This window comes from Sebastes fasciatus, chromosome 10 (genome assembly GCF_043250625.1).
Source record: "Sebastes fasciatus isolate fSebFas1 chromosome 10, fSebFas1.pri, whole genome shotgun sequence".
In the NCBI taxonomy this organism is placed as follows: domain Eukaryota; kingdom Metazoa; phylum Chordata; class Actinopteri; order Perciformes; family Sebastidae; genus Sebastes; species Sebastes fasciatus.
Window position 1 is genome coordinate 5805372 of NC_133804.1, and position 27193 is coordinate 5832564.

Consider the following 27193-nt stretch of genomic DNA (forward strand, 5'->3'; position numbering starts at 1 on the left):
CAAGATTTCTCAGAAGAATCCGGGGGAACACTTGACGTGAGAAGCCCACCTTTGTATTCAAGGAAAAGGATGAGGCATCTTTTCCACTGAGTGATGTGCTGAAGGAGCTACCTCAACCTCAAAAGGCTGGAGGAACTGCAAGGAGGGAGCAACAGTTCATATTCCCCTGCAACCTTGACGACTGGAATATTGTCGAATATTGAATGATATTTTGATTGTTAAATGGTCTTGAAACTCACAGGTGGTTTGTTCTCACAAGTTCATAACTGTGAAACTGTTTGTTAACACACTTATGCTGAGGTTTAAACTTAAAAACTCAGATGTTCAGTTTACCCCACGATGGCTCAACTTACCCACTGACTCGGATCAACTTACCCCTTACCTGGGGCAAGTTGAGCCACAGGAGCACTTTTTTTGGGAAGGTCATTTTTTCCAGACAGCTTTGTGATGGATGCATGCTGATCATTTCATTTGATAGGTGAGATCCTGAATTTAAGGTTCAAGTTTTCATTCTGCTTCTGTCTCATTTTTCCTAACCTCGAGGACAGCATAAGTAAAAATTGGCTCATCTTACCCCACTCTCCCCTACTACTAAGTACACTTGTGCGGACCAAAACAACCAGTCCAAGACCGCTTGCGAGAGGTGGTCTTTGCTGAGATGTACACAGTAAACGAGAGGTTAACAAGAGTGGGAGGGGACTGACTTGGACCTCTGCAGAAGTCCGATGTTTGCTTGACATTGGGCCAAAGAGAACATACAGAATTTGATAAATAAAGTAATTGGAGATAAACTGGAGGAGAATGGACCTGTGTGCACAGTAGTAGATCAGTGTAGAGTCAAAGTGAAACAACTTAGGATCTGCTCCTTCATACACGGCCCTCAGAAAATTATATTGTATTTGGTCCGCTTTAATTTGTGCACTGTGAAACTGAACCAGACTAAATAGAGAACAAACCAAAAGTATCAATTTCACTCTGATTCGGACTAGCCAAACGGACTATGGCTTGTGAAAGCACCCTTAAGGCCGTGTCAAGGAAATTCAGAGTTTTGTTTCTAAGCACATTATAGATGTTGGGAAAAAGAGCTCGCAGCCGCGAAGCCGTGACCCACCTTCTCCCCGACCCTTTCTAAGCCGACCTAGAGGTTGCGGCTTCGCGGTAACTTCAGTTTGTTTACAAGACAACTCCACGGGGCACCTTTAGGCTTGATAGTCCTTTTTTGACCTTGGAAACAGCTGTTGACAGAACAATCTCCCCTCAAGGTCCATTTAGTAGCTGTTCTGGATCACATGTGGCTGGCTGGGTATTGTTGTTAAAGCCAATAAAACCTTACTGCATACTTTGTTCTATCTTTTGTTAAATCCGTTGTGTGTGTCTGTCTGTTTGTTTGTGTGTCTCCAGAACAAGGGAAAACTCCCATATTGGAAAAACGACTCTGGAGAGGCCTCAGAATGGCAGCACGGTTGGCATGGTTACGACAATGAGTTCCTCGAGATGAGAGGCATTTTCTTGGCGACAGGACCTGGTAACAAACGAGTGATATTTTAATAGTAAAATCTGGGCATTATGTTATATAACATCATCCTTCTCCTGTAATCCACTGTGTATCTAAAGCAGACCATACCATGCGAGTAGAGATAGATAGATAGATAGATTAACATATAAAATATAAACATAGAATAACAAACTATCTACATAAATTTGATGCAATTCTTTTAAAATGCAATGACAGAGTGAGAGTAAAACTTAAAGCTCAGAGTTCTCTGTTAGACCAGCCCGGTCACAAAGCAGTTCGTGAAATAGTCATAAAATTTAGTGAATTGATGCATGTACATGGACACAAATTTAAAACATTTTCGTGATGGTCAGCACAAAATCAAGTCGTTATTGTATATTTGTGAACTGAGAAGTAAAGAGAGCAGGCAATGCCGCGTAGGGAGGAGGTCGGGGTGGATGAGTGTGTCAAAAAACACAGGACTTTCACCCAGGAGACCGCTGTTCATGTCCTGTGTGAAACCAGAAGTCAACATTGATTTATTTGTAACTTTCGTACTTAAGTTACAGCACTTCCGGAGTTACTTTAAAACTTAACTGCGATCTTTTCCTCAAGCTAACTAAGTGGTTTTGTTGCCTAAGTAGGGATGCTAATTTTTAATATTTTTTTTATCCGTTAACCGATTATTAACCGTTAACCGTTAACCGTTAACGGTGGGTTTGTAGTAATCTAGACGTGACCCAGAACCCGAGTTGAGCTGGGTCCCGGGTGTTTTTTGAGGCAGACGGTAGAGTGTGAACTGACATGTATTGCTGCTCTCTCAGTTCGGTCTGTAGTTTGTGGTGAAATTAAATATTGTAAATTGTAAAATCAAGATATTAATTTGAGGTGCAGATCTAATTTTATTTACTTCATTTCACCCAGGCTTCAAGCGGAATGTTCGGGCGGCTCCAATCCGAGCAGTGGACGTCTATAACGTGATGTGCTGGACGCTGGGAGTGAAGCCTTTGCCCAATAATGGGTCCTGGTCTCGGGTAGAGTACTTCCTGAATGGCTCTGATGGTCCATCCCGACCCACAGCCCTCTGCTGGATGGGTTTGTTAGGAATACTGCTTGCACTATGGTACTAAAGTATTGAACTGTTCAGTGCTTATGGCATCTGATGGTTTGGATCTGCTAGAAAGAGTCAGAACATTAAACCGTGTACAGGTTAATGCATCTAAAAGTAAGGGAAAGGCAATGAAACAGCTGGAAAGCTGGAAAATGTCACCTTGAAATAGTTATAGCATTGTTAAGGACCAAGAAGTCGAAGCCTGAAAGGGCCCGTAGAGTTTTCCAGGACCTCATCTCAACTTCCTAAATAGACCGGACTTCCTCACATTTTCTCTTCTTTCTCCAGCTCTCTTTGTCTGATCAACATGTATTCATATTCATATTTGAGGTTGTACACATCTTAAATGCAAAAATTGTTAATTTTGTTACCTTCTGTAATTTCTCTTGATAACCTTTCGTTGTCAATCATAGTGAAAAAGTCAAAGTTAGAGATAAAGCATGTCAGTAGGACTTTCTGGTGCTTTACAGTTTGTTATAGAGATAGACCAGGGTCAAATTCCTTGTACAGACGTAGGCAAAATTGTTGGTACTCTTCCGTTAAAGAAAGAAAACCCCACAATGGTCACTGAAATAACTTGAAACTGACAAAAGTAATAATAAATAAAAATTTACTGAAAATTAACTAATGAAAATCAGCTGTTGCTTTTGAATTGTGGTTCAACAGAATCATTTTAAAAAACAAACTGATGAAACTGGCCTGGACAAAAATGATGGTACCCCTAGAAAAGATGTAAAATAGTTTGACCATAGGGACATGTTAAACTAAGGTGTGTCCTGTAATTAGCATCACAGGTGTCTTCAAACTTGTAATCAGTCAGTCTGCCTATTTAAAGGGTGAAAAGTAGTCACTGTGCTGTTTGGTATCATGGTGTGTACCACACTGAACATGGACCACAGAAAGCTAAGGAGAGAGTTGTCTCAGGAGATGAGAAAGAAAATTATTGACAAGCATGTTGAAGGTAAAGGCTATAGGACCATCTCCAAGCAGCTTGATGTTCCTGTGACTACAGTTGCACATATTATTCAGAAGTTTAAGGTCCACGGGACTGTAGCCAACCTCCCTGGACGTGGCCGCAAGAGGAAAATTGATGACAAATTGAAGAGACGGATAATACGAATGGTAACCAAAGAGCCTAGAACAACTTCCAAAGAGATTAGAGGTGAACTCCAAGGTCAAGGTACATCAGTGTCAGATCGCACCATCCGTCGCTGTTTGAGCCAAAGTGGACTTAATGGAAGACGACCGAGGAGGACACCACTGTTGAAAGCAAATCATAAAAAAGCGAGACTGGAATATGCCAAAATGCATATTGACAAGCCACAAACCTTCTGGGAGAATGTCCTTTGGACAGATGAGACAAAACTGGAGCTTTTTGGCAAGTCAAATCAGCTCTATGTTTACAGACGCAAAAATTAAGCATACAAAGAAAAGAACACTGTACCTACAGTGAAACATGGAGGAGGCTCGGTTATGTTCTGGGGCTGCTTTGCTGCATCTGGCACAGGGTGTCTTGAATCTGTGCCGGGTACAATGAAATTTCAAGACTATCAAGGCATTCTGGAGCGAAATGTGCTGCCCAGTGTCAGAAAGCTTGGTCTCCGTCGCAGGTCATGGGTCCTCCAACAGGATAATGACCCAAAACACACAGCTAAAAACACCCAAGAATGGCTAAGAACAAAACATTGGACTGTTCTGAAGTGGCCTTCTATGAGCCCTGATCTAAATCCTATTGAACATCTGTGGAAGGAGCTGAAACATGCAATCTGGAGAAGGCACCCTTCAAACCTGAGACAGCTAGAGCAGTTTGCTCAAGAGGAGTGGGCCAACATACCTGTCGACAGGTGCAGAAGTCTCATTGAGAGTTACAGAAATCGCTTGTTTGCAGTGATTGCCTCAAAAGGTTGTGCAACTAAATATTAAGTTAAGAGTACCATCATTTTTGTCCAGGCCAGTTTCATTAGTTTGTTTTTTAAAATGATTCTGTTGAACCAAAATTCAAAAGCAATGTCTCATTTTCATTAGTTAATTTTCAATAAATTTTTATTTATTATTACTTTTCTCAGTTTCAAGTTATTTCAGTGACCTTTGTGGGTTTTTCTTTCTTTAACGGAAGAGTACCAACAATTTTGTCTACGTCTGTATGTGTTCACATACTTGGCCAATAAAGCTGTTTCTGATTTCAGAGTAAAGGGCACTCTCCTAATAATAATAATAATTTGAAGCTAATTACAGGGAAAATAGGAATTTCCTTGAAACTTTGACCTCTATATTTGTTAGACTGTATGCTTGCCTTTAGCCAAACTGGGTATGTATAGGTTACACTACTACTTAATAGGAATCAATTAATTGAAAGTGAACAATTTAAGTAAAATGACATAGTTTTTACTAAGAGAAATAATACAGAAAAATTATACAGACCCGTAAAATAAAGCATTACTGATTTCTGGGCATTTGTAACCTTGAAGCTGTTGAATGTAAACCTCTTCTCTCTTTTCTTGTCATTTTTGTTCCAAGATCAAATTTTCTCCAGAAAACAGTGATTCATAGAAACAAAACCGCTGCATATCCAGATTAGAATCAATTGGTTTGGATATCACAGGATAACTTTTAAAGGACCAGTATGTAACCATTAGGGGCAGAAATGGAATATAATATTAATAAGTATGTTTTCTTTGGTGTATAATCACCTGATAATAAGAATCGTTGTGTTTTCGTTAGCTTAGAATGAGCCGTTTATATCTGTATAGGGAGCAGGTCCTCTCTTCACGGAGACGGCTGCCATGTTTCTACAGTAGCCCAGAACAACTTGGGCCGGAGTCAATGATGTTACTCGCTCCCGTTGCAGCTGCTCTCTCTCTCTCTCGCTTCACCATTCACTTCCCTCGTACACACACACGCTCTAAGCACTGAATGTGCTCTAAAGGACCAACAGCAACTGGCTCCAGAGAGGGGCCATTCGCGTCGGCTACCGTAGCTCTCCAACACGCTTGGCACACGGGAGAGGCTTCAGTTGGTTGCATTCTCAACCTCAACGCTAGATACCGCCAGATCCTACACACTCATCTCATCTCATCTTCAACCTCTTATCCGGGGTCGGGTCGCGGGGGCAACAGCTCCAGTCGGGGACCCCAAACTTCCCTTTCCCGGGCCACATTAACCAGCTCTGACTGGGGGATCCCGAGGCGTTCCCAGGCCGGTGTGGAGATATAATCTCTCCACCTAGTCCTGGCTCTTCCCCGTGGCCTCCTCCCAGCTGGTCGTGCCTGGAACACCTCCCAAGGGAGGCGTCCAGGGTGCATCCTTACTAGATGCCCGAACCACCTCAACTGGCTCTTTTTAACGCAAAGGAGCAGCGGCTCTACTCCGAGTCCCTCACGGATGACTGAGCTTTTCACCCTATCTCTAAGGGAGACGCCAGCCACCCTCCTGAGAAAAACCATTTCAGTTGCTTGTACCCGCGATCTAGTTCTTTCGGTCATGACCCAGCCCTCATGACCATAGGTGAGAGTAGGAACGAAGATTGACCGGTAGATCGAGAGCTTTGCCTTCCGGCTCAGCTCTCTTTTCGTCACAACGGTGCGGTAAAGCGAATGCAATACCGCCCCCGCTGCTCCGATTCTCCGGCTAACCTCACACTACTACTACTACTCCTACACACTGTTCCTTTAAATTGATTGATTGATTGAGTTAATGATGTAAATAATGCTGATGTTGCCTTCTTTTGATACGTGTAACAGCTAAAGTATGTATTAGGGGGAATGATGTAAGCTATACTTTAACTGGCAAAGCACAAAGACGTAGGTTTTGAAATCCGAATTTATTTCAAACACTTTTCTTCCTTTTTTATGCTTGGGTTATTTTAAAATCTTGTGATTCACTGTGTATGGTGGATGATTATAACTGAGATGCTTATTTTGATCTGACTACAACTTCATTCAATTGTGTAATCCTGTATTGTACAATGACAATAAAGCTGAACCTTGAATTCGGCTGTTCATGTCTTTGTGTTGGATCCGTAAGACCTTGTATGACACACATTTTGTGAAAAGTGCTCTATAAATAAATTTGCTTTGATTTGGAAAACATGATTCTGTGCGTCCATCAGGATTTCATCAGTGTGCTCAACTGCTTCTTTTGAGATAACGAACACTTGAGAGTGATATATAAGATAAGATATACTTAATTGTCCTGCAGGGAAATTTGTCTTGAGAGCTGTCAATCGATTAAAATAGTTAATCGCGTTCAATCACGCATTTTCTATCTGTTCAAAATGAACATTAAAGGGAGATTTGTCAAGTATTTAATACTCTTATCAACATGGGGGTGGGTAAATATGCTTTCTTTATACAAATATATTTATTATTGGAAATCAATTAACACAAAACAACGACGGATATTGTCCAGAAACCCTCACAGGTACTGCATTTAGCATTAAAAATATGCTCAAATCATAACATGGCAAACTGCAGCCCAACAGGTAACAACAGCTGTCAGTGTGTCAGTGTGCTGACTTGACTATGACTTGCCCCAAACTGCATGTGATTATCATAAAGTGGGCATGTCTGTAAAGGGGAGACTCGTGGGTACCCATAGAACCCATTTACATTCACATATCTTGAGGTCAGAGGTCAAGGGGACCCCTTTGAAAATGGCCATGCCAGTTTTTCCTCGCCAAAATATAGCGTAAGTTTGACGCGTTATCTAACCATCTTCGCGACGAGCTAGTGTGACCTGCCGATCACCCCTCTATACACCTTTTTCAGGGCGCTCCCACAAGGCATGAAGCCAGCCGAGAGTGGGATGCACCAACATCACTTTTGGAATATGGGAGTTTGTTGCATCATGTGATCTCCTAACTGTAGCCAAGTCGTTGTTTTTGTCTGTATATAAATATAACCTGTCTTTTCCTTTCCTTTTGCCTGAGAGCACCTTGCTGGTGAAAATGTTTCCTTATTAAACTTTGGGGAGCTTGTACTATTGAGTGTGCAGATCATTTCAGTCATAAAGCCCAGACTTGAATTCCTCCAAATCCAGTTAAGCTAAAGAGAATTGTTCTCTAACACTTGCTATCATGGTTAACTGTGTAGACAATTTACAGACTAATTCCAGTTCACCATGTACACGTAAAAAAGAACAAACATTTTATCAGGAAGCAATGATGATGAGTCATGTATTTTATTCAGGAATATAAAAATATGTTTGCTGATAAGTTGTAAAACAAATTTTTGTTAATTAATAGAAATATTTTTTAGATAAATTAATAAATAAATAAAGTTTTACATCAGTCAAAAGTAACCTCCAGAGGTATCACATTCTTTTTTTTACAAAAATATACACTCTCTAAACAACAAGAATAAAAATGTTTTTTTATATATATTTTTACTGGATATTTCCTTTTCTTTTACACTGTTTGTTGACACTAAACCAAAGAGCCAGAGAGATCCATGTGACATGAGTGTCTGTGTGTTCAGGGTTCAGACTTAGAGAGACACTGCAGTCCCGGCAGCCTCCAGCGACGAGCGCTGCTGTGGATCCTCAGGTCCAACCATTCCCGCTGAGCAACACCCAGAGCTTGACTGTGAGCACAAAATAAAGAGTACAATTCTTACTATTGAATCCCATCACAACAGCACAAATGGGTTTGTCTTATAAAACCCACCGTAGCTTCCGGGGAAGCACTATTTTTCGGGGGAGGGAGGGTACTGTACACAGTTCTGTACTGTACTTTGTTATTGTCATCTATAGTGGTTATTTGCATAAAAACACAATTCAAATGATTATGATTATTTAAATATTTGCTTTGATTAAAAAAAAATCTTGGGAAGCTGCTTCAAGCTTGTGTTAGGAAGTTAAACAGGTCATAATTCTCTCTCTAATATCTATTTTATATTGATGTGAAAACATCTCCTTCAAACAACTGGATTTATTCAAGGTTCTCGCCAAAAACTTTATTTTACGAAAATTACATTTGAATACATCATGATAACGTTAGTCATTTTTGTTGAGCAGAGCTTGAACGCCTCATAATAATAACTCAATGGCACCCCCGTTAATGTTAGCAGCTCCATTATTCGACATCTAGCTGGCTGGTGTGACACCACGTTTGAAGAGCGAGAGTCATCAGCATACTTAAACAATCTAAAATGTTTCTCATTGATCATAAATTCATTGGTAAAAAGAGAGAACACAGAACCTTATGGTACTTTAAGGGGAAGGACAGGCCTTATACCTATTCACACCACATCAACAAGGAATCACTGAATCGCAGTTGTAATAATGTACCTTGGAGCGAGGTAGGGCTCTCCGGGGCTGGATGGGTTCACTGGAGGGAGGTCAGTGGTCACAACTGAGGGGTCAGACTGAGTCAGGTCTTCACCCTCCATACACCCCAGGTTGGTTATACTGCTCCCCACTGCTGCATCGAGGCTGTCTCTGCTGCTGTTGGCTGGACCTGAAGAGTTACACACACATACACAGGTTACTGCCACCGATTCGGTTTTATCTAGAGCCGCCCCCTCTTAGTCAGTTAGTCGACTAACCGTCGTTTTGGTCTTAGTTGACTGGTCAATTAGTCATTTTTATACTTTTTTTCATGCTGAATGACTTATTTCCAATCTGCTAAACACAAGATTTAAAGTGGTGCTTTTGTGGAGAAACTCAGTTCCACAGATCTGTCGATTAACCGTCTGAGACCCACAATAGACCCATTTTTGTCTTTTTCAGGGGGTCTTTAGGGGGAGATAGCAGGTCAGCAGTAGATGTCATATAGAAGTGGTGTACATCATCTGAAAGCTGGGAACCTGGAGATTAATTTGAGATGCGGCGCTGCACTGTGTGTCAAGTTCTTCTAGTCATAAAATTAATTTTAAAAGGGTATAAGGGTTTAGAACATTATGATCGAAGTATATAATGTCCGTTCCCATATTGTGTCTCATAAGTTGTTGCAGCAATTTTTGGCTTGATACCATTTGTTACACAGATTTGGTGCTAAATTTAACCTTTTTTTTTACCACTCGAGAATTAAATGATCAATAATCCCTCCACAAAACATCATCACACATGAATACAATTGGGCTCATTGGATCCCCAAGAGTCTCAACTTTACAGTGATAGACAATTTATGTAATTCAAGACTGTTTAGGGACCCCAGTATGCAGAAATGTTCAAACACATCATTTTAGAACAGGCTAAAATAACACATTTATACTGCATGAAAAAAACGGCATGGTCACCCAAACTCTACTCACAGCAGCGTGTGAAAGGCTTCCAGGCTCTGGACGGCAGGTATGGTTTGGCCTGTGGCTGCTGGAGCAGACACACCACTGCTGAGTCCACTTGCTGAAAAACCCTGCAGGCAAGAGAGAGGGATTACACAACCTGCTTACCTACAGTGGAGTGGAAAATGATCAGCACAGGTGGAAGTTCTCTTCACCCTGGCATTTCAATATTAGAAATATGGCTTTTAGACTACAATTTCCAAGAAATCTATAAATATATGTATAATACACTGTTTATATGTATAAACACCAAGTCATTTAATATTTTCTAGTGCTTTTTATTTTATTATTTTGACCCAAAAGAGGGTCCAAAGAGCTGACAGTCAGGTGTAAATCAATTTATGCTTAAATATGGAGCCAATTACCACTCAAGCAACTGTCTCAAGAAATGTCTGGTACATGGCACAGCTGTGAAACATTAACAAAGATGTTTTTCTGTTTGATTTGAATCTTTCTTACAAGTAAACACATTGGTTTTCTTGAACATTCACAGTTCACTGTTAGATACATATACTGTATATATATAATCAATATGGGAGCCTGGTCTGGTGTCAATAAACTGAAACTACATTGTATATAGTTAGTTAGAAGGCGGGATGTGATACCGGAGGTTGAGCAATCGTTGGTGGAGTTCAGCTGACAGACCGTATCTGTCTGACTGGATCAACTCTCTGATGGAATCAAAGTCCTGCTTCAGCTGGAGAGCTCCGTGCACACTGAGGAGGAACAACAAAACAACGCTGCTCAGACAACTCACTGAACTATATTTTTGTAGTTACTAAAATAATGCTTTATATTTTCAACTGTATTCTATATTTGAATGCTGTCATATTGTCTCCCGTTTATGGATACTGTATTGATGACACCAGGAGGGGCATGCCAAGTGCCTCATTTGTAAATCAGCAGGTGCCAGAACACGCAAAGTCACACAACTGTGCATGGCGCACAGACAATACCTAGGGTGCCGATGCAAAAACATGAATAGCCCTCTCTAGAGCCAGATGTTGTAAGAGCAGCGTAGGTCATTTAGAGCAGAGCCAGTGCGTAGAGTGTGTGTGTACGTGGTAAGTGAGTGGTGAAGCAAGAGAGAGAGTGGCGGTAATGGCACCAGCGAATAACGTTATCGACTCCGGGGTACGATGTAATATCCTCCGGCCCGGAGTCAGACCGCGGATGTGCGGTTATGTGGTATGCGCCGTAACAATTAGGCTACAGGGGCGCCCAACTCCATGGTATATTCTTAATATTCTTAATCTCTGTTTTAAACGGTGTCATGGATTTGGTGGATAACACTGTGAGACATCATGACCAAAAACATACCTGAATTTGATCCTCTGTTTCAGGATGTGTTCCATCCATGCCTCCATGAAAGCTGTCATTGTTATACTCAGAGCCTGGACACGGGCATCATCAGACAACGGTGCCACACCCTCTAAAACCTGACCAATCACAGTCTGAGCTGCCCGAGATGCATACTCACTGGGACTGCTGGGACAACCTGGGCACCAACAGAGAAATACATAATTATCAATACACAGTAAAATGTACCAAAGGTTGGGTGAGCATTCCTCTGGAGGGACAGTATTCATTACAGCTGTGTATTGGCAAGAATTTGGCGATAAGATACGTATCATGATACAGGGGTAACGATTCACTATATTGCAATATATTGTATACTGTAAGCAAGGTGATATATTGCGATTTTTTTAAAATTAAATTTGAGGAAAATTGTCATAATATAAAGAACACACCAGAAATAAACCATTTTAGAATAGGCAAAAATAAAACATAGGAACTGCATGCAAAAAACTGCATGGTTTTTGCCCCAAACTGCATGTGATTATCATAAAGTGGGCATGTCTGTAAAGGGGAGACTCGTGGGTACCCATAGAAAACCATTTTCATTCACATATCTTGAGGTCAGAGGTCAAGGGACCTTATGCTCCTTAGGCTAAACTACAGTGGCTGGCCCTATTGGTTTGATAGGCATCTTTATCTAAATGCTATGACCCACTCAGTTGTCCAACCACCACCACTGTTTATCTGGTTCCATTAGTCTGATGGAATTTTCTATCTATTCCTCTCTCCTTGGTCGGGAGGTCAGAGTGACTTGTGTTGACATCACTGGGTTGAATTCCTTCTATCTATTCCTCTCCCCTTGGTCGGGGCGCCAAGGTGTCCCTCATGTTGACATCACCGGGTTGGATTCCTGCCTTGGGGCGCCACCGTTATCTGTACAGCTGTGTCTGCAGTAGGGGCCGTAGAGCCAGTCGCTGGGGCAACCAGGGTCACACAGATGCCAGAGGAATCTCGTAAGTCAAAACATGATGAAGATAAAACACTGAGCACCAAGGAGAGAGGGCAGAGTTGTGAGGCCTTCACGCAGAGCTTCAATAAACCTTTCTGTGTAAGACATCAACAGCTCTGGGGCCTCTTCCTTCCTGCTGACTTAGTTAACCTGAGTATCAGAAAATTTCACAAAAAAATAGTCTAACTAACAGCCACTAGTTAGCAACCCCTCTAGTATGAGAAACCTTTCATGGATTATCATCTCATTCTTAGAGTGACATCCTTTTATGTCCTGTCTTACTAAATAAAGAATATGGTTTCAATATGAAGTTATATGTGCGTTTACAAGTGCAGGCAAGTCTACAGGGTCATCAGCATGCTGCCATCACCAGCAGACAAACCAACCAAACAAACTAACTAAGCCTCCTTTAGCTACCTCAACCCAGCAAGCAACACATCATTCACTTCTGTCTAGAACATCACCAGTTAACATTAGAAGTTTAGGATTATCTTTGCTTCAGTCTCTCATCTTTCCTCAGAGATTCACTGGAACTGGCTTCAGCATCGGCCATGTTTTTCCATTGCGTGTTTGCTACACCCTCTTATACCCAGTTCAGTTAACAGGGACAAAAGTGATCTGCCTACAAAGCCCCTATAATCAACCTCCAGAGGACGGTCCTTTGGTTGCAGCCACGCTCCTCTAGCTCTGCTGCCAGATCTGTATATCTAAGCTTTTCATCCTCCCGTGGTAGTTTCAGCTCCGCATGACACGCAACACGCTGTGTTTCTGTCCACAACACAAGATCTGCTCAGAGATTAGTTGTAGCTATCTCCTGAGGGACTATGAGCTGTTTTCCTAAATCTACTCTCATTTCCCAGTCCCTCCCCGCCTTTAGCTGCCCGACATCACGCCTGTTCACCCTCACGGACAAAAAAAAAAAAGTTGAATCTTACTTGGACGGGCAGACTAATGGACTTATGGCATACGAGATGTATTTCTCTCCATCAGCTAAATTGTATGACATCATAAAGTTTGATTTATGTAAACAGAAATGGCTCAGTTTAAATTAATGGCAACATATGAATCATGTACCAACCATGTCATACTAGCTTGTCGCGAAGGAGGCTAAATAACACTCCAAAGTTAGGCTACATTTTGGCGAGGAAAAACTGGCATGGCGATTTTCAAAGAGGTCCCTTGACCTCTGACCTCAAGATATGTGAATGAAAATGGGTTCTATGGGTACCCACGAGTCTCCCCTTTACAGACATGCCCACTTTATGATAATCACATGCAGTTTGGGGCAAGTCATAGTCAAGTCAGCACACTGACACACTGACAGCTGTTGTTGCCTGTTGGGCTGCAGTTTGTCATGATATGATTTGAGCATATTTTCTATGCTAAATGCAGTACTGATTAATTACAGATTACGATTAATCGCAATTAAATATTTTAATCATTGACAGCCTTAGTTACAAGTTGAGCTTACAGTATCTATAAGCTTCATTCTCTAAGGGAGGTGGTTTTATACATTGACTGACCATTAATAAGAGTCAGATTCCAGTACCTGTCCTGAGGCTGGGTCTCCAGTGTGCAGCAGGAGGCATGGTCTGTTCAAAAATTTCCCCCGACATCCTCTTGCAGTCACTGGAGAAGGTCTTCAGCACCAGAGAAGAGAAGATCTGATGGACAGAGCAGTGTTATCAGGATCAGATTACATTCTTTGATTTGCATAATGCCACATTCATGCTGGCTGAATGTGAAGAAAGGGAAAACATCTCGTCTTGTTAGAGGCATTTAAACATTATCCCAAAACACCCACGTTACCAACGTGTTTCCAGTGTAAAATTTCCACTTTTATGCCGATGACACTCTGATTTACTGTTCTGCATCTTCACCAAAACAGGCTCTCTGTCAGCTACAACTTTTAATACTGTACAAAAACTTGTTTTAAATGCTGACAAAACAAAACTCATGCTGTTTTCAAATGTAAAATCTAAGCCACTGAATCTCCTGCCTGTCACCGCTTTTCAGAGTCTGTATCTCATTACAAGACGCTGCGCGTCGGTGTGCAGCACCGCCCTGTCGGGGATTCTTTCACAACAATGACCGGCTCGCTGTACATTATCCCTTACTTACAGGGCTATTCTTGGTCTGCTTCCATCTTACCTACTGATCTACATCCTTCAAAAAAGTACGGGACATTACTGTCTTCGCTCCCCAGGACTTAATCCTATTAACTGTCCCCAAAGTCCGTAGTGAACTGGGAAAAAAGGGCATTCAAGTCTGCTGCTCCCTCTACTTAGAATCAGTTACAAAATGACCTGAATCTTGGAGAGCTGGTCTCACTGAATGTCTTTAAAGTGCTTCTAAAAGACCTGGAAACAAGCACATATGGTTGTAGATGTTTTGAATGTAGATGATGTTTTTTCGATACCTTATGACTCTGCAATTTGCTCTCTGTCTTTGTTTTAACCGTGTAACTGTAACTGTAACTATCCCTATCTTGGCCAGGACACTCTGAAAAAGAGATTTTTAATCTCAATGAGTCTTTACTCCTGGTTATATTAAAAAGTAAAGAATGACAGTTGTGTCATATAAAGCCATGACATATTTGTAGCCCATTGTCAAAACAGGTATAAACAAACTCTGTAGGCTACTTGGCTTTCTAACCAGAGAAGAATAAACCAGACGGGTCACCTGCAGCTCGGACACGGCCCCGTCGAGTGCTTTGAGTTGCTGCCTCAGCAGGAGCTGGCCGTGGTTATGAAGAGTGGACTGTTGGTTACTATCTGAGTTCATCATCAGGGACTTCGTCTGATGCACAATCGTCTCTACTGACTCTCTCAGCACCTGCAGAGAAACAACACGTCACAAACACACTCTATCAAACTGATGCTAAAAGGCAAAACTGCACTATAAGGCGAGTGAATATTGGACTGGTATTTAACCAAGTATAACTCCAGTGAAAGCCATATTCACTAAATAAGCTGACAGTATATTGGAGGCATTTTTAATAGTGTTCAAACAACAATGGGGCTCCTTTGTCACAGAGGAATAAGATATATCTGCTACACAGACATTATTCAGTGTAGGTTTCATTCCTATTAAATATCAAATAACACTGGTCTCATCCTATAAGAGAAGTGTGTACCACAACATGTTGACAAAGAGGTGTGAATACTCTCCAAGTTCACTGTACTGCACATCTCTATTCATGCCGGTATCAGGACAAACTTTTTTTCTGTAATGTAGTTCTTTGATCCTGCATCGATTAAAAACTAGAGCTGTCAAAGTTAATGCGATAATAACGTGTTAACGCAAATTCGTTTTAACGTCACTAATTTCTTTAACGCATTAACACAACTTGTGATTTTCAGGTTGTAGCGGGCTCAGTTTTAAAGCTAGAGTGAAGATACTGGTATCATATGAAACTATAAAACCTGATGAATCCATCGGTATCAACCATGTCATCCTAGCTTGTTGTGAAATAACGCTCCAAATCTGCGCTAAATTTTGGCGGGGAAAAACTGGCATGGCCATTTGGTCCCTTGACCTCTGACCTCCAGATATGTGAATGAAAATGGGTTCTATGGGTACCCACGAGTCTCCCCTTTACAGACATGCCCACTTTATGATAATCACATGCAGTTTGGGGCAAGTCATAGTCAAGTCAGCACACTGACACACTGACAGCTGTTGTTGCCTGTTGGGCTGCAGTTTGCCATGTTATGATTTGAGCATATTTGTTATGCTAAATGCAGTACCTGTGAGGGTTTCTGGATAATATTTGTGATTGTTTTGAATGATTGACAGTCCTATTAAAAATATATTAAATCCAATATGGTTGATATAAATGAGTAACCTACTTTGAGGTCTCCCTGTGTGATGAGCAGGAACTTGTTGAGGTTCCATGAGGAGAGGAACTGGTAAGCCTTGGACATGACCCAGACTGAAGACAGTTGCACTGTGGCTAACGCCAAGCTAACAGTCTGTCTCTGGAGAGTGAGCCTGGAGGGGAAGAGGCTAAAAGAACCTGGGGGGAGAGAGAGGGAGATATCAGCTGAATTGTAACAGTGAAAAAATAATTTTAAAAAAAAAGCTTTTAGAAAGGTACAGAATAAAAGTATTGCTTTTCCCCCAAAAAATGATTATAATTGTGAATTAATCATTTCAAAATTGTTGACGGGTTCAAAATTAATGTTTTGTTTATCTCTGTGACAGATTTCTGATATTTGGTTCCCACTTCCAACAGTCAACAGTTGTTGTCTCTTTTGTAGTTCAGTCGACTCACTATGCTTAACATCATAAAAAGCAAGAACATTTTACAGTTCCAGTTCAGTTAAATTAACATTTTAAGGCAGTGGTCACTCATATTTTTATGTCAAGATAACTTTATATTTTTTATAGTGTATTTTTACAGTGTAATGTAAAGCGCTGTCCGTGATGACAGCGGTGCTGAATGCACACGAGTGAACCGGTGACCCAAACGCATGTTTTCATTGTGAATGTCAGAAGAATAAAGATTGATAGAAGGAAAGAAAAAGAACATCAGACTCTGACACATGTTTCCTGGTCTAGACAGCCCACAAGAAACTGACTGGGTTGTCTTATTTCACAGTTTGTGGTTATAGGAACTCCCAAATGTATGCGCACAAGCACTGGAAAAAAGGGAGTTTTTCATGATATGTCCCCTTTAAATCTGAATTTAGATTTGTCTCCATTTTATTCTGGTTCAGATTATGGAGACGCTGCATGCGTCCTGATTGTGTCATTAATTATTCATGACTGTTTGGCAGAGCTCCAAAAGGCAAAACTACATTCAGTAGTTATTCAATATTTATAGCTCACGTCTCCTCAAGTCTCAGTTCAAGTGTAGTCTGTAGTGTTCTGTAGTGAATCCACTATTAACAGTGTCCACATTGTACAAAATAGATCTTTGCAAAGTCTTTTCGCCTGGTAATCAGAACAGATCATGATTGTGATTGGCTATAAAAATTTGCAAACAGTTACAGTATTTGCAAGTATGTGTCTGTGGGAGATGATATTTGTCCCAGAAAGTCCCCCACTCTCATCAGTAATCCTGTGTGCAGCGCAAGGGGCCTTGTTTTTCAGCTACAATGTGAATACTGCTTAAGTATCGACATCAGCTTTACACATTAACGCTGGCTTACCGCAGCAGATGAAGTGAAGCTTTGGCTGTGATGATGTTGTTTCAGTGGCACACACTGATAAATCAGGTGATATTGCAGGTAGGTACAGTATGCTGCTGGTGTGACTGAATAGGTCTTTTTACCTGAGGCCCTGCTGTTTGAGTGATGGCAGCACAGAGATGACAGGAGAGGAGAGGACAGCAGCAGGAAGTGCTCCATGGTCACGGACATCATCACGTTTCCATCTTGCTTAGACGACAACGAGTTGTTGCCCTCATTCGCTTCTGTGAGACACTTATCTTTCAGAGCTGAACCTAAACTCCTGCACACCACTGAAGAAAGACAGACAAGCACGTGAGAGACAACACCACAAATGTATGCAACAAGAATATAGTCAGTAGAGTGCTTTCGTGAAAAAGGTTTGTTTATCCATAAACACATAGGTTAAGGTTTATATAGGGTTTAATGAAAAACTTGTAATGTCCTGATGTCCAGATTAAGGTTTAATTCTTGTGAATTGATACTGAGTATGTGCTGATAACCAATTATCCAAAATAACATAAAATATAAAAGTGCTGCGCGACATACAATAAAATAAGATGCCATTAAAACGTGTAATACCATCCAACTGATGGGTAGCTCTGCCTGTTGCTTGAATTATTTCCATTTCTACAACCGCTCTGCCTCTAATAACAACATGTGTGTGTGTGTGTGTGTGTGTGTGTGTGTGTGTGTGTGTGTGTGTGTGTGTGCGTACTAACCATAGTCCCACTGAGCATGAGCTGTGATGACTAACAGATACAGACTGAAGTCCTCAAGCATGGTTCTGCACTCCTCTGGAACCAGATCTACAAATAACAGCACAAAACCCAGAAGCATCACGTAGACGGTACAGTCAAATGGATTTCAGAATGAAATTCAAAACACATAAAACTAAATTACTGCACACAGACCACTGTACCTGGTGTAAAGGAAGTAATCAATTGAACAAATAAGTAATGAAAGACAGATAAACAAATGAATTTAAGACATGCTGCATGTACTGGACATTATATTCGTACCGGTCTTTGAAGCTTGACTGATCCTGTGCAGGATTTGGAAGCACCTGTGTTTGTCTTGGAGGTTGATGCTTCCTGCAGTGTTTCCTGCTTGTGGCACATGCAGCTGCAGCCACAGGGCTCTGCTGCAGAGAGTCCACAGCAGGGTGCGGTACTGTCCAAACAGATCAGCAAACACCAGCGACTGACCGAGGTCCAACCACTGTACCGAGTGAGGCCAACGAAGACAATCTGGCTCCGCTGTTGTCCCCTCTGCTGCTCCCCCGCTGTCCTCCTTCTCTGGGTTTCCATCCCTTCCAAAACCTGAGCTGAAGGACACAAACACTCTGCAGTTATCACACATGAACTGGGGCAACTGGGAGTGTGGTCTCCTGGAGATCCAACAAAACACAGGACATGTATTTTAGGCCACATAACGGTCAGTGCAACAAGAAAGTTAAGTCACCATTAGGGCTGTGTATCGGCAAGAATCTGGCGATACAATACGTATCATGATACGGGGGTTACGATTCAATATATTGCGATATATTGCAATACTGTATGCAAGGCGATATATTGCGATATATTTTTTCAACTGTAATTTTAGGAGAACTGTAACAGTATAAAGAACACACCACCATTTACAATCTGAGTAAAAAAGAAAAAGTCACTAAACCCCCAGATTTTATAAGAACGAAAAGTTTGATTCAAGAAGTAAAAGTTATGGAAAAGGGAACTCACAAAATAAGGAATATGGAGGATGTTTTTGAGAGGAGGTGTGTACCCATGTAAATGATATTCATATATCTTGCGGTTTGAGTGGTCAGAAGACTAGAAAGGCGCTATATGCAAGTCCACATATCTTGAGGTCAGAGGTCAAGGGACCCCTTTGAAAATGGCCATGCCAGTTTTTCCTCGCAAAAATTTAGTGCAAATTTTGAGCATTATTTGGCATCTTTCGCGACATGCAAGTATGACATGTTTGGTACCGATGGATTCCTTATGTTTTTTCTAGTTTCATATAATGCCAGTATTTTCAGTCTAGCTTTAAAACTAAGCCCGCTACAACCTCTGAAAGACAGAATAATGGCCAGGTCCGTCGGCGGGCCGTTGGGCCATCAGATTTTAAGAGTTTAATTAAAAAATCGATACAGCGATACAGTATCGCAAAACATAATATCGTGATGCTCATGTGAATGGATATTTTCTTACACACTTATACACTAGTCACTATGTCACATTTTCTCATTCTAACAGAAACAGACTTAGATCAAGGGACATACAGCAGCTGGAAAAGTGCTTGCACGAGTCAAAAACAATCCTACACAACCACCAGTAGTCTTCATGGTCATACATTTCGGGCTGCATGTGGTTGGTTGGCGCAGATCCTTTGGGATAATGGGATGCAAAAGCATCATTTGGGCTACAGAACGGGGTGACAGGCAACGAGGCAACGAACCGTTCGAATGGGGATCATGACGGACATTTCAGACATTCTCTCTTTGAAGGCGTTCATGATGTTGCACTCTTTGTTCGCACGAAAAATGATGGAAGTACTTGTGTGATGAATAAAAAAAGGAGAGTTTCAGAGACAGGTTCAAACCCGTGGCACATCACTGTGGGAAGTGCCAAATGTTTCTAATGCTGTTGGTAGACAGGGGGTTTCAGATGATCCGACAAGGCCTCAGTATGCTTTGAATGAATTGCTTAACAATATCAACACAGTGGCTGGTTAATCTAGACATTACCTGACAGCAGCTTCTTGCCTGGTTGTTAATTCCAGTTCGGCCCATTCCTGCTGAGTTCCTCCCACATTCTGGTCCTTGTTCGGTTCTGTACTCGGACTGATCCATTCCGCTGAATCAGCTGTATTTATGATCTTTCCATTTGGTGACAACACATCTGTCGTTGTATTTGGGAGCAGTTGTTCAGTCGGTGCCTCTGGTGTAGATGTGTGTGACACTAGGGGAGCCAGCAGGTCATTGGAGGAAACTAGCACCTGAAAAAGAAGCTCTACTGAGGAATGGTCCTGTTGGCAAACCCCCGACAGAGGCGGGGCTGAGAGATGGTGGACGGTGGTCGAAGGGGGTGAAATGGTCTGCGGTAGTTTACAGTTTTCTAAACTTGTCTGTCTTTCTAGATTTGGTGGTTGGATGGAGTCCAAAGCTTCCACACTGGTCTGGGCTAGACCAGTCTGGGATATACATGTTTGGCACTGGCTTGTTTGGTCTTTGTTCGAGCCCTCTGGTCCGTGTTGGACGAAGGTGGGCTTGGCTAATACAGGATGGTTTTCAAAGCTGTCCAACTGAAGGTCGGGGATGTAAACAGGAGGAGTTTTATGGCAGGTGTGACGAGATGATGACTGTAGAGGGGGGTGATGATTACTAGAGAATAGAGGAGAAGAAATAAGGTAAGTCTGCTGCAGCTGCTCCCAGGTCCACTCGGGTCTCAGTGCAGAGGTCCCACAGCGGAGCCTGGCCATCTGACTAACGGAGTTGTCAGAACATGCGTAGGCCTTGTAGTCAGTGTGAACCTGACTGTTGTGATAGTGCTGCTCAGAGGCCCAGCCGTGCAGCTGCTTGGCCGCCACGTCCGCTTGATGCACCGCTAAAATCACCATCAGCTCTTTGACAGAGAAGGCAGCGGGGTGACGCTCTTTGCTGTTTGGAAGAACAGAATCCAGTGTGGAATAATGTGCCTGCTGTAATACTGCAGTCCTCAGCTGGGTAGTGCTGTGCTGTGCTCTCTGCTCTCCCACCGCCTGGTTATACAGGTCCGTACCAGCTAGAATATCCTCCAGGACTTCTCTCGGTACAGAGTCTAATTCAGTCCGGGCTACAGCAGACAAAATGACATACACATAATGCTCCATCAAAACTAGAGCCTGCAGACCCAGGAGGTCCAGAGTCTGTTTGATTTCCGCCAGCAGCCCGGTCTGCTGGACCAGAGCAGGTCTCAGGTAGCGGTCAGACTGGACTTTGGAGAACAGACAAGACCAGTGGTTGAGATGGACCCGGAGTTCCTGACTCAGTGAGCAAAGACCGACCCTGGTTGAAGACCAACTGGACGGGGTCTGGAACGGAGAGGAGAACGCTTGTGCTGGTAAATAAGCACCAGAGGTAGCATTTGAAATGTTTCTGTACGAGTAAATATAAAGACAGATGTACTACAACTGGTCCCTTTCACTGCCAGAATTGTTGAGTTGCTTTTTTAGCATCTTCTAGCTTATTGTTTTGGTTCTTACTCACTCTCATCCAGCCCACTGCACACTATCAGCACACTATCAGCACACTATCAGCACACTATCAGCAGACAGACAAAGTTAGAGACTAGCTGGTGAACATATTAACAGCTGCACAGTTGGGTGCTGATTCAATGGGTTTCACATTACACAGAGTAATCTGATGAAATGTTCATATCATCTGTAAGATTGCTTACAGAAACGTTTTAAAGAGAAATTCCTGCGGTTTAGCCTGACCTGGTAAAGTGTCAGGTGTGATTTCTTCCGCTGATCCTCCAGCAGGTGGCTCACTCTGGATATGTATGCTGCTGCTAGGCGAGCCCTCCTGGTGTACTCGTGTATGAAAAGCAGCAGGGATCGCTGCTCCATGAGCCTCCACAGAGCTGTGTAGTGCCCCTGCAGGAAGGAGGAGGAGGAGGGCAGGAGGAGAACACCCCCCTCTGCTGGGAGGCCTTTAACACACACCTGATGGAGGAGGAAGAGAGAAGAGGAGGAGGAGGTTATGGACTCATATAATATGAAAAATCAGCTCACATTATGACGCTGCTTCTTCTCCCTAATTGTTTTTTTCAAAGGTTTAATTATCAAGAGTTCTTAAATGGAAAGCAATTATTTTTACGATTATTTTATTATATCTTCTTCCCTTTTCACTTCTTTATCTAGTCATTTGCTTTTTTTGTGCATGCATTCCACAACACCGCATATACAAATCAAGGCATTTACACTACACAGATAATCCTTGTTAAGTGAGTACTAAGGACTAAAGGTAATCGCTAGAGGTGATCACACACATCAACACCTGCTTTAAAATTCAGCTTCCCTGCGATCCCCGGAGCTCACCTGGGGAGATACCATCTGTGCCCTGCCGACCGGCTGCCACTGGGGCGCCACATTCAGGAGAGCTTGCTGCAGACGCAGGAGACGCGCGGAGGACCGGGACACCAGATTGTGAGCGACTACGAAATTCCCCTCTGCCTCTTCCTCGTCTTGAATGCGGCCGTGGAACAGCCACTTCAGGCTGGGGTTAAAGGTGCTTCGGAGTAAAGTCTCGGCCCGCTGCAAGGAACGGGAGATGGACCTCTGTGACCAGGAACCTGGGAGGGGCGGACAATGAGAGAAGAATTTCAGCACACTGGAGAGACTGAGGCTGCATTCACACCAGATCAGGCAGGGTTGTGCAGCGGTGTGGAAGTGTCACGTAAATGGCCCATAGAGTGCTCCAGGGATGACGGATTTTTGCAGGCCAACCAGGAAGTTAGCATCGCACTTGGTTCCCTCGACAAATGGGATTTTTCCATTGGGTTTTGGATTATCGCAGAAAGTAAGCTCTGTGGCAAACAAATGTTTATAACACGTACACGTTTTGTTCAGCAAGATAATCTTCACAAATGAACACTTTTATGATTTTTGAAGTGTGATCTTTTTCAACATTTTGAGTTTTTTCCAACTCTCGGAGACCAGAAAAAAACACCAAACGTGCAGCGCTCAGCACAGAATAGATGCTCAGCGCCTCGTCATGCTGCTGGCGCTCCCATTGCAAAGAATTAAAAAAAGAAATGTGAATGTGAACATAGCAGTTCTGGCGGTTGGCTGCAATCCCCTGCTGTTGGCTTGTCAGTAGCGCAGTATTGCAATATTACGGTTATTGCGACAGTGTGGTTTTTTTTTCAGCATCCCTTCGGTCCCCACCGCTACAGCCTAAACAGCCTACCCACATTCTAATGAATGGGAAGACTGACATTTTCGCCGCAACGCCTGATTTGGTGTGAACGCAGCCTAAAAAAGACAACTCACAAACAAGGGATATAAAAGTCATAGGAAAACTGGGGCAGTTATTTGGTTCAGTGGTAAAGGAGGGCTTACGGGTTAAACAACAGAGGATGCATGCACAGCAAGGGGGCAGACAAAATAATGCTAAAATGTCATGACATTAACCTATCAATGGGCATTTTCAGCATTTAAAAATAAATCGACCTGCAGGAAAAACTATTTGTACGGGTATTAAAGTCAATATTTTTAGTATTGACACAAGTGAAATATTATCAGGGTACTTTTCAGGGTATGAAAGTGTAATAACCTGAGTGCAATAAAAGATCAGCAGCAGGGTGCAACTCACAAAAGATGGAGGAGATGCTCAAAGCTAAAATAATTTTAAATGAATTGTGGATGGTGGTGAAACAGCTCCAGAAAGCTCTCCAGAAATCCATTTTTAAGAGGGACATCCGTTTGTGAAGTTTAGTTTGTAGTGACATCCCAAAGTGGCAGTTTGCTGGACATCACCTATATTGTTTTTCCTGTTACTATAAAGCGGTTGATTTTTTTTGTGTACCAACTGCTAAAACAGTACACTATGACAACTAGCATGTCCTGTATAAAATTAGTGTGTAGTATGGATTTGGCACAGAGCTTATGTGCTCAGTCCTGTTGGCTGATAAGAGTGTGTTTTTGGACACAGTTCTTCCAGCAGCATGCTGCAGTGTTGTACATGATGACTGCTGTATCTGCTGCTGTCACATGTATACATGATAGTACCGTTAGTGGACAGATCCTCGGTCACCACGCAGGAACTGCATCTCATCTGAAAGACACAAAGGACAAATTATCAACACCTTGTTTTCCTACAACAATCAATCTTAGGAGCTAAGAGTGTTTTATAGAAGCTCAACTATGAATTTATACGCGTTCCCAACGTTTTTTTTATCACTGCTGTACAGTTGATATTCAATAATACATCTTGTTTAAGCCTCAAAATGTAGCACAATTGTTACAAGACTGCTTAAACTTAGTCTCGCATAGCCAGATGTATCTCCACAGCTGTCAGAGCTACAGAAAGGTCTGGCTCCACACGTTATCAATCTGTACAACCATGCAACCAAATTTAAAAATGCTTAAAAAGCTCCACAGAACTGCAGGGTGAGGCCTAATGTGTTCCTCAATACAAGCAACCCCTTTTACATTACACGTAGTCTATTTCCATAATTACCATTATTAGACAGACATTGCATCCAATTGACGGATAATAAAGGTTGAAATATAAACGTGAGAACTAACCCGCTCCTTTTCTGGACAGAATGACTCCGAATTGTCCCGGTCTGAAAGAAAGAGACAAACAAAACCCACAATCATTAGATAACATCGGAAATAAAACAAGTGACAGGATCACCACTGGATGAACATGTTCATACAGAATAGCTTGTGGCATTTCTCTTATCCTCTTTGGTGTTGTTTGTTCTTGCTGTAAATGTCTGCAAAAAGACGATGTGGGGATCAGAGACCTTCAAAAGAGAGTGATATTCAAGAACCATGAAGGAAATGAAATGCAACAAGTAAAGGTTAGAAAATTAAACTAATTGAAGGGGTGTTTTTTGAAAGGTCCTACCACTTGAAGCATGTTTTATTGAATCTAAACAAACCTGATTATCATGTTGGTAGGGGTTGTCAGTCCACCACTGAAGATATTCACTCTACCACTTTTACCAATCAGTGAGCCTACGTCAAATACAAATGAAACCCAACATGCTCCTCTGATTGGTCATTGTTAGGTTATCAAAACTGAATCATCTCTAATGTAACACCTAAAATGTACCATTGGATTTATGTATTTATGGCGCTTGCTAACAGGCTGCACAGCAGAGTAGGAAGCACCAAGGTAACCTTAAAGACTCAGTACCTTTAAAGTAGAGATGCACCGATACTGGATCGGATATCGATACCGACTCAGATAGCTGGAACGGATATTGGTAAGTATGGGGGAGATCTATTCAACTCAATTTTATGTTTATACACTATATACATTATACACTGTAATTGTAATTCCTGTTTCAGTTTTGACCAATTTGTTGCTGCATTAAAAAGGTTTACACTTTACTTGTAATTCCTGTTAATTCTGAAGATCTCTTACCAAGTCGCTGGTGCACGATCCCCCATCCCAATAATAAGAACAATTAAATAAATGTATACCTATGTATTTATTGGTCACATTTTGTTTTACAAAGTTAGGAAAACAATGTTTAAGTCAAGCCTGATGTTGCCTTACACATAACAGAATGATCCCAGTCACATAAAACTTTATCTATTAAACACTGATCGGTACTCGGTATCGGCCGATACCCAAAGCCCAGGTATCCCTATCGGTACTGGGACAGAAAAAGTCGGATCGGTGCATCCCTATTTTAAAGTCAGTGTGTGTGTGTGTGTGTGTGTGTGTGTGTGTGTGTGTGTGTGTGTGTGTGTGTGTGTGTGTGTGTGTGTGTGTGTGTGTGTGTGTGTGTGTGTGTGAGTGTCTGACCTGCTGTCAGACCAGGCTCTCCACCAGGATCTTTCAGTATCTCTGGGTTGTTGTGATCCATCCCAGAAGATGCAGCTAAGCTGTGAACAGACAGTATAGACATTATTAGACATTATTAGTGTTCTATATTGCCTCGTTTCTAACTCCATACAGCAACATGTCACAGCTGGACATACTGCCTAAAACTGACACTGAACTTTATGTATGTGGCATTGAAACAAATGACAGCAATGTCATCATATGTACACGTGTACGTCATAGTTATGTCGTATGATGATTGTTTACATTGTTGCATGGTTTACTTCTCTGGGAGGTAGATTATCTCTCACCTGTGACTGTAAAGAAGCCTCAACATTCATATCACCAGGACGTCACGTTCAGGTCCTCTTTCTTTCTTTAAGTTCACTCAGATGCTCCTAAAACGGAGGGAACCGTGTTTCTTAGTGTTAAGATGAAACAGGTGATAGGAGGAGAGGATCCTCCAGCTGCTTTCACAATCTCACAGACATGAAGACATCCTTACTGATCATTAGAGATGTCGTCCAGATGTCCATCCCCGGAGCATCCTGAAGACTCAGCAGAAGAACCACTAACTAGTCTTTACTAATGGAGGAGAAACGAGTCGCCTCTCATCCAGTTAACGTTGTTGTTGTTGTTATTAATCCCACAGAGCTACTCTCTCAGCAGCAGATGGAGCCTGTTCAGCTACTAACAGCTGGTTTATCCGTGACTACTCTTTATATTTATTAAATCCCTTCGCCGAAAGCCAAGTATCTTGTTATTGACTTACTCCTTTTCTAAATTGTACTTGTTAATCCACCGCTCACGAAGGAGGTGAGGTTTAAAATAGCATCTGCTGCTAGCGAGGCCTGATCACAGTAAACACGGGATGTAGAGGCAGCCAATCAGGAGGAGGCGTCACCGGTTGCTATGGAAAACGGACATAAATGGCGCCGGTAGCGGTTAGAAGGCTAGAAGGGAGCCAGCAAACTGGGGAAACTCTCGCGAGATTGTTAAGGTTAGGCATTGACCTCGAATGCTGAATGTTAGGTATTAACATCGAATAGTTAGGGTTAGGCAATGACCTCGAGTAGTTAAGATTAGGATAGGTCGTCGGGAAGCAAGTCTCGCGAGAGTTTTTGCAAGTTTTTGCAGATCTCAGATCAGATTTTGCAATTTGCGGGCTCCCTTCTAGAAACGACCAATGGCGCCTCCTCCTTCTTCTTCTTCTTCTTCTTAGATTTCCTGCAGACTAGATGCGCTGCAGTACACTGCTGCCTCTCACAGGGTTGCAGTTC

The 27193-nt window shown here is 42.2% G+C and overlaps 2 protein-coding genes across 2 annotated transcripts in view; one reads left to right on the plus strand and one right to left on the minus strand.

Moving 5' to 3' along the window:
* The window catches only part of enpp6 (ectonucleotide pyrophosphatase/phosphodiesterase 6), a 30135-nt gene extending 23443 nt beyond the window's left edge, over positions 1–6692 (plus strand). The window contains exons 7-8 of the mRNA XM_074647773.1: positions 1402–1525; positions 2420–6692. Of these exons, the coding sequence (XP_074503874.1) occupies positions 1402–1525; positions 2420–2625 (330 nt within the window). The 3' untranslated portion in view covers positions 2626–6692. The remainder of the gene's footprint in view (positions 1–1401; positions 1526–2419) is intronic.
* Positions 6693–7750: 1058 nt separating this feature from the next.
* On the minus strand, positions 7751–27078 carry ccdc142 (coiled-coil domain containing 142). The gene is made up of 19 exons (XM_074647784.1): positions 26419–27078; positions 26225–26311; positions 25896–25975; positions 24659–24699; positions 24140–24185; positions 22448–22701; positions 21845–22072; positions 20115–21439; positions 18391–18695; positions 18091–18177; positions 17473–17661; positions 16046–16212; positions 14877–15029; positions 13744–13858; positions 11207–11384; positions 10492–10602; positions 9857–9957; positions 8892–9060; positions 7751–8185 (listed from the first exon to the last, which is right to left on the minus strand). The coding sequence occupies exons 2-19, from the start codon at positions 26248–26250 to the stop codon at positions 8077–8079; spliced, it is 3684 nt and encodes a 1227-aa protein (XP_074503885.1). The 5' UTR covers positions 26251–26311; positions 26419–27078; the 3' UTR covers positions 7751–8076.
* Positions 27079–27193: the final 115 nt, after the last annotated feature.